The sequence below is a fragment of the Myotis nattereri genome (assembly GCF_964212035.1).
Source record: "Myotis nattereri genome assembly, chromosome: 2".
Lineage (NCBI taxonomy): Eukaryota > Metazoa > Chordata > Mammalia > Chiroptera > Vespertilionidae > Myotis > Myotis nattereri.
Genome location: NC_138076.1, coordinates 43,140,505 through 43,158,668, shown reverse-complemented (window position 1 = coordinate 43,158,668; position 18,164 = coordinate 43,140,505). Strand labels below are relative to the sequence as shown.

General features: G+C 36.1%; 1 protein-coding gene across 1 annotated transcript in view; it reads right to left on the bottom strand.

Moving 5' to 3' along the window:
- The window catches only part of UGGT2 (UDP-glucose glycoprotein glucosyltransferase 2), a 183,750-nt gene that overhangs the window by 152,443 nt on the left and 13,143 nt on the right, over nucleotides 1–18,164 (bottom strand). The window contains exons 3-6 of the mRNA XM_081083210.1: nucleotides 8,075–8,205; nucleotides 7,491–7,603; nucleotides 3,609–3,783; nucleotides 2–98 (exon numbers count right to left, since the gene is read on the bottom strand). Of these exons, the coding sequence (XP_080939336.1) occupies nucleotides 2–98; nucleotides 3,609–3,783; nucleotides 7,491–7,603; nucleotides 8,075–8,205 (516 nt within the window). The remainder of the gene's footprint in view (nucleotide 1; nucleotides 99–3,608; nucleotides 3,784–7,490; nucleotides 7,604–8,074; nucleotides 8,206–18,164) is intronic.

Sequence of the window (18,164 nt, the reverse complement as noted above, 5' to 3'; positions counted from 1 at the left end):
CTTTTAACTTGAGTATCATCCAGTGTTTTGTATTCTGTACTCTTAATTGCTAACTCCACACCATATCCAGATAAGTACATTTTCCGTGAGGTTGGTTTCTGTTCAAACACATTGATTTTAAAAAAAAAAGAGAGAGAGAAAATACTTACTCAAATATCTTCTTTTCATTTCAGTATAACTGTGTATTAGGATATTAGGGTAAATTACTAATAAAAAAGTATTTAAATCTCTGTAAAATTACTTGGGGGATAATTATACTCTCTCTAACCAGTCTATCAAGGAACAAAAATTTGGTTGATGACAACTTCTTTACTTTCTAAAAACTTTGTCATGACTCTACTGTTTTAATTTCTCTTTTATGATGAAAATATATCTTATATTTTCTTATTTTACCCTGGTACCTTTCCCATCTTTCCCATGAGTTAATTAACAAGGATATAATACAATCAAGTTTCAATAAAACTGTCCTGCTTTTGGGAACCACACAAGATTTGCTAAATCAGCAAATGGCATTCATCTGCTAGTTTTCTAGATGTAGAACAACTAGAGCAGTGGTTCTCAACCTTCCTAATGCCATGACCCTTTAATACAGTTCCTCATGTTGAGGTGACCCCCAACCATAAAATTATTTTCGTTGCTACTTCATAACTGTAATTTTGCTACTGTTATGAATTGTAATGTAAATATCTGATATGCAGGATGTATTTGCATTGTTACCAATTGAACATAATTAAAGCATAGTGATTAATCACAAAAACAATATGTAATTATATATGTGTTTTCATAGATGGTCTTAGGCGACCCCTGTGAAAGGTTCGTTCGACCCCCAAAGGGGTCACGACCCACAGGTTGAGAACCACTGAACTAGAGTGTTGCCAAAAGCAAATATTGGAAAGTAGAGACAAAGGAGACAAAAAAACTCAGTGCCTTGAACAGCCTGATTAAATGTTTCCCCACTGTTTTTCAATGACTAAAATGTACCAAATGTCACAAATTTATATCTATTCTTGCAATAAAGGGTAACAATTGCCTAAAACTGAGTTATCTGAAGAATTTATAATCAGAATTTTGGTATCTCATATCCCCCTTCCAGTAAAGGACAAATATTAAATGTACTTTATCAAGGAAGAGAAGTCACCATCTTTTGTCTAAAGGTAAGCAAGCTGAATGAATATATATAATATTGTTGAAGATGTCTAAGTTTCTTTATAGCTTCCGGACTGAAATTCTTATCAGTTGTGCTACTATCATTATAATTTGGCATATTCTTTCAAAGGTTAGGAAACCCTTTTAACCTAGCACTCAGTAAAGTTCCTTGAAAATGCTCTGTCTTTGCTTAATTCAGGTTTGCATAGGGGTAATTTGCAACCCTAAACATGACAGAGGAAGAGGCAGAAATCAGAGGGGAGGAGAATCTTAAGAGCATACTACTATCCTTTTCATTCTCTTCTTTCCCCTCTAAACTTCTTCCCCAGTTTTAAAAATAGTAAATATATTATCAGAGTGACTATTCCTGGACTTTTCTATTTCAAAATAAGACGATGTAAGAATTAGTTTCAGATATGCAGACAAGTATCTAATACTGCTGCCTACACTAAAATTTTATTTGCTAATTTTTCAGGCATATGCTATAATGAAAGATAGCATGAGAAAACTAGGTTATTTATAATTATAGTAATCTGACAAAGTTGAAAATCTTTTAAAGTCTTTTCAATTTTACACAGCTCAATTTAAAAATACACTGTGACTATCCACTCACAAAGACAATCAGTAGGTAGCTAAGTGAACCAAAGCTCTAAGTCCACATATTTTGTTATAGTTCATAAAAGAAATGTAATTGCACATAACCAATTTCCATTATCAGTTCTGGAGTATTATTAGTTCCTCAGTTATAAAGATAAATGTTTATTAAATCCATATTTACTTTCTCCATATGAAAATGTATTAATATAAAATTTGAATTATAGTTTAATAAATTCAGATTTGCAAACCAAAAATGCGCATAAGCTGAATCAACTGGTGGAAAAAAAAAATCTGTATTCTTCTATTTCTTTTTTCCCACAAAAAGGTATATGTTCAGAAAGTATCATAGGTCTATTTTTAACCTATGTGGTTCCCCTTGTGGTTCCCCAACATGTAAAATTACATGTTGATTAGATTGACAATATAACTATTTTGATTGCACAATATGTCACTCATTAAATAGAAGGCTATAATTTGATGTTACAAAGTGCCCAGAGAGTTCCAATATGATAAAGTAGCCAGTATGATTTTGCAGAAGTATACTTAATAGTCATATTCTCCAAAGAATAACTAGGGACACTGATTCTCAATAGATGAGTATACCTTCTAGGGCCATATTAGAATCACTTGGGAGACATTGTTTTAAAGAGATAAATATGTTCATCTTTTTCAATCTCCTAATTTCATTCCTATCCTGATATAATTGACATATAACACTATCTGAGTAAGTTATACAACATAATGTTTTGATATATGTATATGTATATTATGAAATGATCACCACATTAAGTTTAGTTAACATCCATTCCCACATACAGTTTTTTTTTTATTGTGATGAGAACTTTTAAGATCTACTCTCTTAGCAACTTTCCAACATACAATATATTATTGTCAACTATAGTCACCATGCTGTACATTGCATTCCCAGAATTTGTTTCCCTTATAACTGGCAATTACTTGGATTTGACACACAAAAATAAAGGCAATAAAAGCAAAAGTACACAAGGGGAACCACATCAAACTAAAAATCCTTTGCAGAGCAAAGGAAACTAACAAAATAAGGCAACCTATGCAATAGGGACAAATATTTGCAAATCATATATCTGATAAGGGGTTAATATCCAAAATATATAAGGAACTCATGCAACTCAATAGCAAAACAAACAAACAGAAACCCCAGTCCAATTCAGACAAAGGACCTAAATAGAAATTTTTCTAAAGGAAACACGCAAATAGCCAACAGGTACATGAAAAAATGCTCAACATCACTAGTTATCAGGAAAATGTAAACCAAAACTACAAGGAGATATCACAATAGCTGTTCGAATGGTTGTTATTAAAAAAAGAGATAAGTTTTGGTGAGGATGTGGAGCAAACGGAACCCTTGTGCACTGTTGGGAATAGAAATTGCTGTTGGCAGTATAGAGAAGAGTATAATGGCTCCTCAAACAATTAAAAACAGAGCTAAATAGAACTCTCATGTACTCCAGCAATTCTACTTGTGAGTATATATCACAAGGAAGTGAAAGCACTAGCTAGGAAAGATATACTATGCAACCCCATGTTTATTGCAGCATTACTTAAAATAGCCAAATATGTGAACAATCTATTTATCCATCAATGGATGAATGTATAAAGAAAATGTAGTGTGTGTATAAAATGGAATATTATTCAGCCTTAAAAAAGAATGAAATCTTGCCATTTGGGACAACTGGAATGGACAGCGAGGGTATTGCACTAGTGTGATAGTTGTGTTAGTTTTAAAAATCTTTAAATTACATTCCTAATGGGATTATGTAAAATCTAGTAAGATCATGAAATGTATTTTTACACCCAAAATAATCTTAAATAAAACAAACATGTACCTGAATATAATGACGAAGAACATACAGAATTTCTCCATTTTGAGCTTTTTCAGACAATACTGTGTGAAATTTACTAAATGATCTGGTACCCATTTCTGCATAGAGAATAATCACTGGTAAGTTCTCTTTATTTGTAGGAAATTTATGATCCCCTTCAAAAAGATAAGGTCTGGGCCTGAAATGGAGAAAAAAAACCAAAAAAGCAAAAAAAAAAACACAAACTTTTAAAAGAACTGAAAGTAAAGAGCATATGAGAAATATATTATGACACTTTATAACAGGCGTCCTCAAACTACGGCCCGCGGGCCGCATTCCAGCCCGCCGAAAACATTTATCCGGCCCACCGGGTGTTTTTGCTGCCGCTGCCTGTCTGCTTAGCAGCCAACTCGTCCCGGGCCCGCAGTGCGCATGTGTGGAATGTCTGAGGGACAGTGAACTGGCCCCCTGTTTAAAAAGTTTGAGGACCTCTGCTTTATAATTTACTAGAGGCCCGATGCATGAAATTCGTGCAAGAGTAGGCCTTCTTTCCTCTGGCTGCCAGCACTGGCTTCCCTCTGACACCCGGGACCCAGGTTTCTCTCCCGGCACCAGCTTCATCTGGGAGGTCATCCGGTCTAATTAGCATATTATGCTTTTATTATTATAGATAGGAAAATATATATTTGCACACATATATTATCACAGAAAAAGAATTTAAATTTCCTGTGGCACTTCGTGCACATAACTTCTAAGTCACAGAAACAAAAGAAATTTGGTTAACCCAAAATTGAATATGAGTATTTTCTTTTCCAACAAGGTTCACTGTCTTTAATCACTAACATATAATAGCAATAAAATTTTCAATTAAATAAAATTTGTATTTTCTTCAATTAAGATATAATTTTTATTATTATAGCTTACATTTCATTTTCAACTATTTAAAAAACAAAACAAAAGCACTATATCATACAAAGATTATTAGTACTTAATATAGGGTGGGATAAAAGTAGGTTTACAGTTGTAAGTACTTGAAACAGGGTTGATTCTTGTATTATTAATTATTGTATTATTTTTCACACAAACATATAAGTAACAATTCATTAAATCCTCAAGTGTAATCAAACAAACATAAAAAAAGTGAAAAAGAGCCCTGGCCAGTGTGACTCAGTTGGTTGAGCATTGTCCCCATGTTCTGAAAGGTCACAGGTTTGATTCCCAGTCAGGGTATATGCCCAGGTTGGGAGCTCGATCCCTAGTCGGGATGCATGCAGGAGGCAGCCAATCGATGTTTTCCACCTCACATCAACGTCTGTCTGTCTGTCTCTCTCCCCCTTTCCCTTCTTCTCTCTCTAAAAAAAGAAAAATTCAACAACATTATATTTTTTAAAAAATTTGAGAAGTGAAAAAGAGCCCTGGCTGGTGTGGCTCAGTTGGTTAGTGTGTCGCCCTGATATGCCAAGGTTGCAGGTTTGATTCCCGGTCAGGGCACATGCCCAAGTTGTGGGTTCATTCCCCAGTAGGGTAGCGTATGAGAAGCAACTGATCGATGGTTCTCTCCCACATCAATGTTTCTCCCTCCCTCTCCCTCTTCCTTCTTTTCTCTCTAAAAGCAATAAAAACATGTCCTCAGATTTTAAAAAAAAGTGAAAAAGAATCTTAAACTAGATGAAATTATTAAAATCTTTCTCTTGCCCTAGCTGGTTTGGCTCAGTGGATAGAGCATTGGCCTGTGGACCAAAGAGTTCCGGGTTCGATTCTGGTCAAGGGCATGTACCTTGGTTGAAGACTCCTCCCCTGCCCAGGCCCTGGTCGAGGCTTGTGCAAGAAGCAGCCAATCGATGTGTTTCTCTCACATCAATATTTCTCTCTGTCTTTCCCTCTCTCTTCCACTCTCCCTAAAAATCAATTGAAAAATGTCCTCGGTGAGGATTAACTAACAAACAAACAAACAAAATCTTTCTCATTAATTTCAACTGATAAGTTTGAACTTAAATGAGACAAAGTTAAATGGCTTATCATTAAAATTTTGATTTTTATCAAATCAGTACTGTAGAAGTACATTTAGTAATTTTTTTAAAAAAATTATTGGTTTTAGAGAGAAAGAGGGAGGAAAGGAGATGGGGAGAGAGAGACAGACAGACATTGATTTGTTGTTACACTTAGTTATGCATTTATTGGTTGCTTCTTATATATGCCCTGACCAGGGATCAAACCCACAACCTCAGCCTATCAGGGTGACACTCTAACCAACTGAGATACCTGGCCAGGGCACATTTAGTAATCTATATAGGGTATCTTACATTTTGAAATTAGTACGAAAGAATGTTTTCAAATAATTTACTATTGGCAACTGGAAAGGCTGCTAATAAAACAATGCTAGTAAATCAATCTTGAATATAAAAGAAAAAATTAGTTCATCTACCAACTGTTCACGAATCATTACAGAAAAGTGCCTTCCTATACACATATACACATACCTTCCAAAGTCTGTTTCTATGAATAATTCAGAAACTGCTTGGATATATCACAGGTTAAAAAAAATTAATCTACAGCTATAGAGAATTACTGGGTAAGAGGGAAAATAGTCTTTTTTTAAAAAATGTTTTTATTGATTTTTTTTAGAGAGAGAGAGAGTCAGAAACATTGATGAGAAAGATCAACTGGCTGCCTCCTGCACGCCCCCACTGGGCACTGAGGATCGAGCCCACAACCTGGGCATGTGCCACAACCAGGAATCGAACTGGCTACCTCCTGGTGCACAGGATGATGTCCAACCAACTGAGCCACACTGGTTGGGCAAAAATAGTCATTAAATCTGAAGAGATTACATTTAAAAATATAAATTTTCATTTATTAAATTCACTAAGATTATAAAGGGAATAATACAAATTAGCAGTGGCAAAAATGTTAGAAATGTATTGCCTAAGATTCACAGAAAAAAAGGTATGAATCTAATACTATATATGGCTTCTGTCAGGCTAAGGAATTGATTTCATTCTAATTTACAAGCTAACAAGTTTGCCTTTTATTGTTTCATGGATACCAAGCAAAAAACCTGAGACTTCTAGTTCAGAAACAAAGAGCTTTACTACTCATGGCACACAAGCAGCATGAGTTTGTTTGCATCAGTTCCCTGTGGTCCTTACATTCTTTGGGGGTGAAAACGGACCCACAAGAATGCTATACATGTTACTTCCCATAGTCATTTGTATGAAATAGTTGGAAGAAATTAAAAAAAAGTTTTGAATAACATATTTAAAAAAATGTCTATGTAATTGTTTTTATTATTAGCTAGAGACCCAATGCACGAAATTCATGCATGGTAGGGTCCCTAAGCCTGGCCGGCGATCAGGGTCAATCTGCAGGGCAATCGGGGGGCGGTCTCTGCTGGCACCTGCCTTGGCTGGCCTGGGGCCTGCAGGCTGGGGGCAGTTCCTGCGTTGAGCATCTGCCCCCTAGTGGTCAGTGTGCCTCATAGCGACTAGTTGTTCCACTGTCATTCTGCCATTTGGTTGATTTGCATATTAGTCTTTTATTTTATAGGATTTTCTGTTTCTAAGGTACACTTTCAGTTTATATTTAAAGAGATATAGTCCATATAAATCCACAGGTTCCATATGTTTATTGTTTATATAAAACATACCTATGTTTTATGGCATTCTGGTATAATTTATACTCTAAAGTCAAAAGCTAATTAAGACAAAATACTGAAAGTAGTTATATATTTTAGAAAAGGACTCAGACTCCCAGCCCATATATATTCAGTTTTTCAATATATAGCATATTCTTTAAAATATAATATCTTAGAATATTAAAATTTTGTATTATAGGAAATTTAGGCTATTTTGACCCTCAACTCTTTTCATAAAGCACTTCTTTCACTAAAGGCTTTCATTAATTTACCTTGAAGTAGCCTTCTTCAGCAGCTTTTTAATCTCATTAATTTTACAGGTGTGTTTCTTATGGATAACCACAAATGCATCACAACCATCTGGTGGTGGCTCATCAGCTGCAATCTAAGATTTCAAAGATTATATTTAGCTACAGTAATTCATAATTACAATATGATTTTAAAAACTCACATTACTTTGATTATAATAACTCATCAACTACTATTAAGTTATTGCTCTAATTAAAGTAAGAAATATCTATATGCAGGCAGAATTAAATATTTTAACAAAATCAACTTTATAGTAGAAATATGTGCTTCGAAGTAGTTGGAAAGTTTCATCAAATTAAAATTTTCTATATAGTTCATTTTAATGGTGACTTGTCCTCATAATACCTTATCCCAAATAACTATAAAATTATATATCAATTATATTATAGTTAATGATAGCAATAATAATATAATCAATAATAAGCTATGGAACCAGATATGATAAGTGTGTAGATCCTTTTGAATGGAAGATAGTCACCCTAAGATAGATTCATGTACATTGTTAGCATGCTTCTTTGTCATAGATAGCTTGGGAATTTTTACATACCTGTTGAAACATCTGAATAGTTGGAGAGTATGCTCTTATAGAGAAAGCAAACTTTAAGAGATTGATATGTAAATTGTCTAAGAATTGTCCAGCTTTCTTCAGGATTAAGTTGTAATAAGAATAACCTGATTCTATAAAAACAATGCAAAAGAAAAGAATGTTAATATTTTTGTATTCAGCACATTGGCACATCTCTCTCACTGTGATGCTAAATTAATATCAAATAATCATATCTTTTTTATTGTTTAAAGTATTACATACGTCTCCTTTTCCCTCTATTAACACCCCCCCAGCCACTCCCACCCCAAGGGCAGGCCCCCACCACCCCAGTGTCTGTGTTCATTGGTTATGCTAATATGCATGCATCCCTTTGGTTGATCTCTAACCCTCCCTTCCCCCGTTCCCTGTCTCTTGTCTCTGGATCTATTCTTGTTCATCAGTTAATCCTATCTTTTAAATGTTTTTTATTGTTGATAAATATTATAGATGTCTTCCATTGCCCCCCTCCTTCTGTCCAGCACCTTCTCAACCCCTCAGGTCTTCACAACCATATTGCCCATGTCCATGGGCGATGCATATCTATATCTATCTATCTATCTCCCTATCTCTCTCTCTCTCTCTCTCTCTCTATATATATATATATATATATATATATATATATGTATATATATGTATATATACACACACACACACATATTAAAGTCCAGCAAACGGAACATCAGAATGATCAGAACAACCAGAATGACCAGTGGCTATGACGTACACTGTGGCAGCCAACCAGCCTGATCCGGTACCCAATCGGCCCCCAACACCCGGATCGGGGGTGGGGCCAGCCAGCCAACCAACTGCAGCCCCTCCCCCACTGGCCCAGCCCGATGGGCCCCCATTGGGGCAGGCCAGCCAGACCCCACCCGTGCACAAATTCATGCACCAGGCCTCTAGTAAGTATATAAGTTCTTTGGTTTATCTCTTATCTCTTCACCCCTACATGGAGATAAGTCAGTTTCTTCAATGCCTCCATGCTTTGGATTAATCATACCTTAAGTTTGGTTATGGATGGTGTTAGAGAAAATATCTCTATTTTAGTATGAACTTAATATGAATCTTCCAGTAAAGTCCAATAAATCAATATAAGTCCAGGTGAAAATAAACTTGCCATTGAGTATTATGCTAAGTGATGTCAGCCACACAGAGAAAGACAAGTTTCACATGATCTCACTCATATGTGGGATCTAATCAACAAAATAAACTGACAAACAAAATAGATCCAGAGACACAGAAGCAGACTGATGGAACAGACTGATGAATCTCAGAGGGAATGCAGGGAGAGGTGGGGGTGGGAAGAGATTAATCAAATAACTTATATGCATATATGCATAGCCCATGGACACAGATAATAGTGTGGCAAAGGCATGGGGGGTGGGCAGGTGCAAGGTGGAGGGAGTCAATGTGGGGAAAAAGAGGACATCTGTAATACTTTCAATAATAAAGATGAATTTTTAAAAATCTATTTGGAAGATGCTAGTGTATCAGACCAATTCCAAGAATAGCACAAAAAATTAAAGAATATGACTGTTAGTAGATCTTAAATTACATGTATGAATAGATTCAACTGATATTTAGTACACACAACAGTGTAATTAGTGTGTCCAGAACACTGTAGGAGACTGAACTTGAACCAGACCTTAAAGAATAAGAGAAATGTCTTCTTGTCTGGAACAAACTAACTTGATACACTGATCTCTCTTTTAAACTCACTCCAAAGATTTCAAAGGCAAAAAGGAGAAGGATGAATCCTACAATTTAATTAAAAAACTCTTGGACACTCCTGGGATGATAGAGATCATCTGAATAGGAGAGGGCAGAAGAGAATGGCAGCCTAGAGTTGAAGAGAGCCTGGTGGCACTAATAGGAATAGCAGGAATAATACTATTGATTTTCACCCTTTTCTCTACACTGCCCTGGGTATAATCGTCGTCTGCAGTATTGCCATTGTGTCAGAAAACTGCAGTACCGTTCCACTGCCAGCAAGAGGTGGTAAGGTAACAAGAGAGCAGCTCTAGAGTCAAGCTGGTACAGATATGTATAGGTTTGCCCCTGCACACTCCTTGGTCATTTTTTCTCTCCTGAACTCCTTGGCACTGGGTTACCAACTCATGGAAACTTCTCATACAAAAGAGCAGAGTTGGGGTAGATCCAGAGCAGCTACCTATAGGATGTGAAAAGGGAGGACAAAAGGGAATATAGCACAGACACTCTACATCTGAGAAGAGGATGAGAATGCTGACTGGAAGAATATACTTTAGTCAGTGGTTCTCAACCTTCTGGCCCTTTAAATACAGTTCCTCATGTTGTGACCCAACCATAAAATTACTTCCGTTGCTACTTCATAACTGTAATGTTGCTACTGTTATGAATTGTAATGTAAATATCTGATATGCAGGATGGTCTTAGGTGACCCCTGTGAAAGGGTCGTTTGACCGCCAAAGGGGTCGCGACCCACAGGTTGAGAACCGCTGCTTTAGGTAAAGCAAAAGATTGGATTATTTGTTGCTATGTTTATTACTTGTTCAAAAGGTGCTGAACTCTTGATTCTCGGTTCCTCTTCTTCCCACAACCCATTCAGGATGCAAGTGTCTGGCCTTCTATGTTGCCCCATGAGAAATGGAGCTCAGAAAATCAGCACAAATATATGGACACTGGTTACTGATTTTGCTTTGAATAGTAAAGTCTTTTGTCTCTGATCCAGGAGTCTTATGTCTTCTGTCAGCATCCATGAAACTAATCTGTTAGCTTGCAAGTAAGGTAAAACTCAGATCCTTTATACCATTTGACAGATTTGACAACAAAGATGGAATGTTAAGAGACATGGATTTTAGAGGAGAAAAGATCCATCCCATGGGCCAATTAACAGAATTTGAGGGAAATCCTTGTAAACTGATAGTGGACATGTTGACAAAATTGTATGGCCATCAGGAAATAAATGGTTCTCCAATTTGTTGCCTATTAGTGAAATGAAAATAAGGAGGAGGTTACAGGCCAAGAACTAGGCAGCATTTGCTCAAATGATGTCTTAGTTGTTAACTCTCCTCCATGCAAGTGGACTTCTTTACCAATTGTTCTGTCAGTTTAAAGTACACACTACTGTGACAACTAGTACAAAGACCTGTCTTGGGTTAGAGAAGGTTCTTCAAACAACAGAGATGCATAGTTACACTGAGTGAGAAAGGAAGGAAATTTGTGAGCACTGTAGTCAGAAGGATTCAAAATCATTAAAACTTTAGATTGCTAGGCAGATGAGGGATGAAGTACAAAACTTAGAATTACAACCACCTTATGATTCAACAACTCCTACAGTCTAACATACCAATCTTAGATCCTTTCTAAGATGACAGTAAAATGTCTTGGAGTGATTGCAATGGATCCTGGCTGATAAAAAGCATCTACAGCATACTCAGGAGATTTCTCTTGGTAAGTTATAAAGTCTTTCAGCTCTGATCCAGGAGTCTCATGTCTCATAACTTATAACTGTCTGATGCTTGAAACTGTGGGAAGCTAAGTAGGGTAAGTAGAGTAAAAATCTTGGCCTCTTTATAGTTTTTGAGAAAAAGTTCAGAAATGAGATGACTAAAACAGGAAGCTATAAAATTGTTCTGAAAGAACTGAGGAAAGAACAAGAAAAAATACTAGAAAATAGAGGCTGAATTAGAAGCAACACAAGAGTAATAAGATGTCATAGAAGACAGTAAAAGAAACAGAGAAAAAGGGGAAATGTGAAGAAAAATAAATAGAAATAGAAAAAGAGCAGGAAACAGAAAACTCTCCAGAATTAAAAGGAGTAATGAAACTACATATCTAAGAATAAAGACTCAATGGTCAGCATGCAACATTGTTGGTAAAACTCTAAAGTTAAAAATCTAAAGTACTAGTATATTTATTTACCCTCTGGGACAGCATGGATGGACCTGGAAAATATTATGTTAAGTGAAATAAGCCAATTTGAGAAAGACAAATAGCATACAATCTCACTTATTTGTGGAATCTAATGAACAAAATGAATTGACCAACAAAGTGAGACCTAAAGCATGGAGGCATGGAACATACCTTGATGTGGGGTTGGGGGGACAAGAAGAGATAAACTCGAGAACTTACATACTTATATGCATAGCCCATGGACACGGGCAATAGGGTAGTGAAGACCTGGGGGGATGAGTAGGGGCTGGGAGGAGGGAAGTAAAGGGGGTGGAAATGGGAGATATCTGTAATACTATCAATAATAAAAAAATATATATTTTTTAAAAAATCTAAAGTATAAAATTCACACCTACACAGTTATGTATGTGAATAGCTCAATGCCATTATTCCCAGGAGTTATTTTTTTAAAATATATTCTTATTGATTTCAGAGAGGAAGGGAGAGGAAGGGAAAGAGAAACATCAATGATGAGAGAGAATCATTATTCTGCACACTCTACACTGGGGATCGATCCTGCAACTTGGACATGTGCCCTGACTGGGAATTGAACCGTGACCTCCTGGTTCATAGGTCAACGCTCAACCACTGAGCCACTCTGGCTGGACCACTGGATTTATTTATGAGGCATCAACTAGAAAGCAAATTGTATACAATTAAGAAATAACTTCAAAATAAGCCTAGTTAAGATTTACAGAAGACTATGTAAATGTTGTATGCTCTGGCAAAGTAGAACAATGTACCACCAACAAAAATGCAACAAAGGGAAAACTAAGGGGAAAGTAAAGTAAGCTCAGTTATTTCTATAAATATTAACTGGGAATAAAAGGATATCACTGAAGCCAACAAATCAAGTATACTTAAGAATACAAAGATAGAGACTAAGAATATTTGTGAACAAAATCAGATGGTGGTGAGGGGAACACTAGCTATTTCACTACTACTTGTATGGTACTAAGACAATACCTAAAGAAAGTACAGGTTAACAACTCAGGGGCTTCACACATTATCCCTCTGGCATGAAATGCAGGAGGGTAGAGGGTGCATGTCTGGCTAACTCCTATTCAGCAAACCTTAGTTTAAATATATGAAGCCCTATGTTCATAGCAGCGCAATTTACAATAGCTAAGATTTGAAAAGTGCCCATCAGATGAGTAGATAAAAAAGATGTGGTACATCTACACAATGGAATACTATGCGGCTGTAAAGAAGGAACTCTTACCATTTGCAACAGCATGGATGGACCTGGAGAGTATTATGCTAAGCAAACTAAGCCAGTCAGAGAAAGATTATCACATGTTCTCACTCATGTATTAAAATTAATGAACAAAATAAACTGATGAACAAAATAAACGCAGAGACAAAGAACCATGGAACAGACTGATGAATTTCAGAGGGAAGGTGGGAGTGGGGATGGGGGAGAGATTAACAGGGGAACTTATATGCATATATGCATAGCCGATGGACACAGACAATTATGTGGTAAAGGCCTGGGAGGGGCGAGTGCCAGGTGGAGGGGGTCAATAGAAAAAAAATGCAAAAGGGATATCTGTAATACTTTCAATAATAAAGATTTAAAAAAAAAAAAAAGTCATTTGCTTTGGAAGAGTTTCCCAAGTCTAGATCCTATTACATACTCTGACAGAACTCTACATCAAGCATGTCAAACTCGCGGTCAGCGGGCCCCATGCCTTGGCCTGCTGGCCGCTAGTTTGACATTCTTGCTCTACACTATCTCTGGTTCAAATCTCAAAAGTGTAATTGAAAATTAATTGTATAATTATTTGTTTAATGCTGTTCTTCCCATTAAGCTATAAACTATGAAAACAAATATTTTCTAGACTTTCAATTGTACCTTTTTTACTCCAGCATATAAAACAGGCAGTCAATACATTTCTAGAATTAATATTTAAGAAATGAATAGATCTCTTCATTGTAGGCAATAATACATTGCTAATCCAGTAATTTTATTTTATTAATTTTTACAAGCAAAAGTTCACTCATATGTGAAATCTAATGAACAAAATAAACTAACAAACAGACTCATAGAGAACAGACTGACAACAGTATAACTAGCTAGTTATTAAACAGTAATAGTAATAGTAATAGTAATAACAGGAAGAAAGCAAAGACCATTATAAGCATGGTCTTCACCAGGAGCTGCAACTTCACGTTCCCCAGGGAACCACAGGTCCATTCCTTGCAGATCACTGGGGAAAGGGATCAACAAAAGGGAAGATGGGCACATGCACAGTGAAGTCGGGGTAACATAGGGAAAGTGCTTGCCTGTCTAGTCCGGGGAACAAAGCTTATTGGCTAGAAGGGCAGAGCCACTGCAAGCATGCGAAATCCTGAAATGTTAAGTGTTAAGCTCCTAGTTATAACCCCGAGACAAAGAGTTCTCACTCTCTTGTTCCTCCTGCTTTGCTCCTGCTTCCTTGCACTCATTTGCTCCAAGACCCACGATAGCCTGCCATGTGGCTCTAGAACAGTGGTTCTCAACCTTGGCTGCACATTAGAATCACCTGAGAATCTTTTTAAAATCCTGATTTCTGGGCCTCATCCTCCGGAAATTCTGTTTCTTTGTTACTACTGTTGTGGCCCTACCCCATAACAAAGAAACAGAATTTCCAGAGGATGAGGCCCAGAAATCAGGATTTTAAAAAGATTCCCAGATGATTCTAATGTGCAGCCAAGGTTGAGAACCACTGGTCTAGAAGCACATGCAATGGACTGCAGCTGGGAACACAAGCTACGCTAGCCAGATGCTGGATTGGACTGTGCTTTAATATGGAGCAACGGCTCTGGGCAATGGCTTTGATATTAGCTCTGCTGAAGACACAGCAGGACTTCTTCCATGGCGAAATGGAGAAGGGAACTCCGGAGGGAAACCCTCTTAATGTTACATCATCAATAGAGCTTTCTCCACCATACCTCATCCTCCCGTGGGGGCCTCATGAAATTCTTATTCCCTTGGCATCCCAAGAGCTCACCAGTAACAGGTAGGGACACAGAGGACACACCACAGATAACAAGAGGGAAGGGGGGTTCATGGCTGGGAGAAAAAGGTCAAGGGATTAAGCAAAAATAAAAACAAAAACCCAAATCCTCATAAACAAAGACAACAATGTGGTGATTACCAAAGGGAAAAGGGGTTAGGGGGAGGTATAAGAGGGTACAGGGGATAAAAATGAAGATGGAAGGAGACTTGACTTGGGGTGGTGAATACATAATATAATATACAGATGATGTATTATAGAACTGTACAACCTATATAATTTATTAACCAATATAATTTATTAACCTATATAATTTATTAACCTATATAATTTATTAACCTATATAATTTATTAACCAATGTCACCCCAATAAATTCAATTTAAAAAACTTATATTTAGAAAGTCACAGAGGTAGAAGAAGTGAGCCATAGACTAAATGGGCTCAGGAAACAAGTTACAGAGGCAAAAAAGGACCCTTAGAGCTCAGAAGAAAGAGAAGTCAAGGAAAACATGCCTGGGGAAGAGGAAGAGACTCAGGAATGCCAGGTGTGTACTGAAAATATTGGGGGAATACTTTGAAAAGTATATGACTGTTTAATGACTATACTGCACATCTGAAACTAATATAAAATACTGATTGTAAACTGTACTTGAAAATTAAAAATTGAAATGATCTTTACAAAGACATAATAGCTATAGAACCAACAAGAAAATAGCCAAAATTAATGAATAATATAACTTAAATAAGGCTACATCAGTCAAAAGGGTTTTAGTCACCCATGAAAACAGAGAAGAGTCAACAAAAATAAATATAAGTAGTGCCGGAAAACAGACATCAAATTCTGTCAAGGTCACTGGTAAGGTTGTCTCTAATATAGTGATAGATGTCGGACTCAGCTGTTTAGAAAAAATAAACACTAATTTAGGCTTGACTTACAAGTTCATCCCAATCAAGAGATGGATGCATTGGACTATTTCAGCTGATATTTTAAAATAACTAAATCCTTGCTCACCAACAAACCTGTTAATAATTTTACCCTTTCAATAGCCTTCCTTTATCCACAACTTCACCTTTTACCTGAATTTGGCCAATTGGCAATACACATACATCACACTCATCTTAAAAAAAAAAAAAAAAGCAGCAGCCTCAGTCAACTTCTGATTCATCTTATTCACTTCATACTTGATCTTGAAAGATTGAACAATACCTATTTCTACATACTCACCTCTACTCATTCCTCAATTTACTGTAGTTTTTTATTTTATTTTAAACAATATATTTTTATTGATTTCAGAGAGGAAGGGAGAGGACAAGATATAGAAACATCAATGATGAGAGAGAATCATTGATTGGCTGCCTCCTGCATGCCCCCAACTGGGGCTGGAGCCTGCAACTTTGGGGCATGTGCCCTGACCAGGAATTGAACAGTGACCACCTGGTTCATAGATCAATGCTCAACCACTGGACCACACTGGCTGGGCAACCTACTGTAGCTTTGATTATTATAACAGTGAAATTGCTCTCACCAACGTCACCAAAATTTTTCTGTTGTTAAAGCTTAATATTCTTATTACTTGATCTGTCTATAGCATTTGATAACATCTATCATTTACCATCTAATATTCTCTTGGCTTTCATGACATACATTTTCTAAGTTTTCACCTACTCCCACGGGTATTCCTTAGACCAGTGGTTCTCAACCTTCCTAATGCCGCAACCCTTTAATACAGTTCCTCATGTTGTGGTGACCCCCAACCATAAAATTATTTTCATTGCTACTTCATAACTGTAGTTTTGCTATTGTTATGAATCGTAATGTAAATATCTGATATGCAGGATGTATTCACATTGTTACCAATTGAACATAATTAAAGCATAGTGATTAATCACAAAAACAATATGTAATTATATATGTGTTTTCCGATGGTCTTAAGCGACCCCTGTGAAAGGGTTATTCGACCCCCAAAGGGGTCAGCACCCACAGATTGAGAACCGCTGCCTTAGACTCTATTGGGTGTTCGTCCTCTGGTTCAACATTGGTGTTATTCAGGGTTCTGCCCTGGGGACATATTTTTTCTCATTCTATACCTTCTCTCTATAACTTCAATTACTCTCTTGATATTGATAACTCCCAAATTCTACACTTTAGCCTAGTTTTTTTTTTCTAATTTTTTTTTTAGCTAAAGTAGACTAAATTGTTTACTCATATATCAGCTTACTGGATATTTTCACTTGGATATTCCACAGGCATTTCAAATGTAATACATCCAAACTGGAATCATCGTCTTATCCCAAATCTGATTCTCAGTTACAAGTAACTGAGTTAGGAATATCATAACAAAATAGTATCATAAAATCTTTTCCATTAAAATATAAAAGCAACTTTAGTGCAGACACTATTAAAATATTCAAGGACTTTGAGAATGAGAACCTTATATGCTGAACACATAAAGAAATAAAAATAAATAAGAAATAAAAAAATAAAAATAAATAAGAAATAAAAATAAATAATACTTGGAGTCAAGTAAACCTTCAATGACATTCCCAACTCACCATACAAAACTACATAGGTTAGCTAACTGATGCCACTTTAATCTTCAGGCATAAATATAAAACTCTGTGGCAGAACTATGTGAAATGTTTTTAAAAACAGGCAAGTCAATGATTAAAAAGTCTTAATTTACTGGCACATAATGTAAAGTGTTCTCATTAAATGGCATGAAACTACTACACCTACACTCAAAGTGTTAAAATGTTCAGTATTTATAACTTGTTTAATCAAGGAGATTATCAGAATTATTCTTCAGTAAAGAGTATTTAGAGGGTCTCATGAAGATTCAACAACCGAAAAAATTACAAATAATCAAGGATTTGAAATATTTCATCTAGAATAACATCTTGAAGACAAATCTGGTAAAACCTGATAGTTGTTAACATACTTCATTCCTCATATATACCATTCTTTCCCACACCTAACAACGTCGAAATAATGCAACATACCTATTTCACTCTCACCATTATAAATAAGCTCAAGAGTCATATTTTCAGTGTAATTCTTATTTAATACAATTCTTTTTAAGTTCAACCCTCACATATACATGCCTCCTACAATATAAGA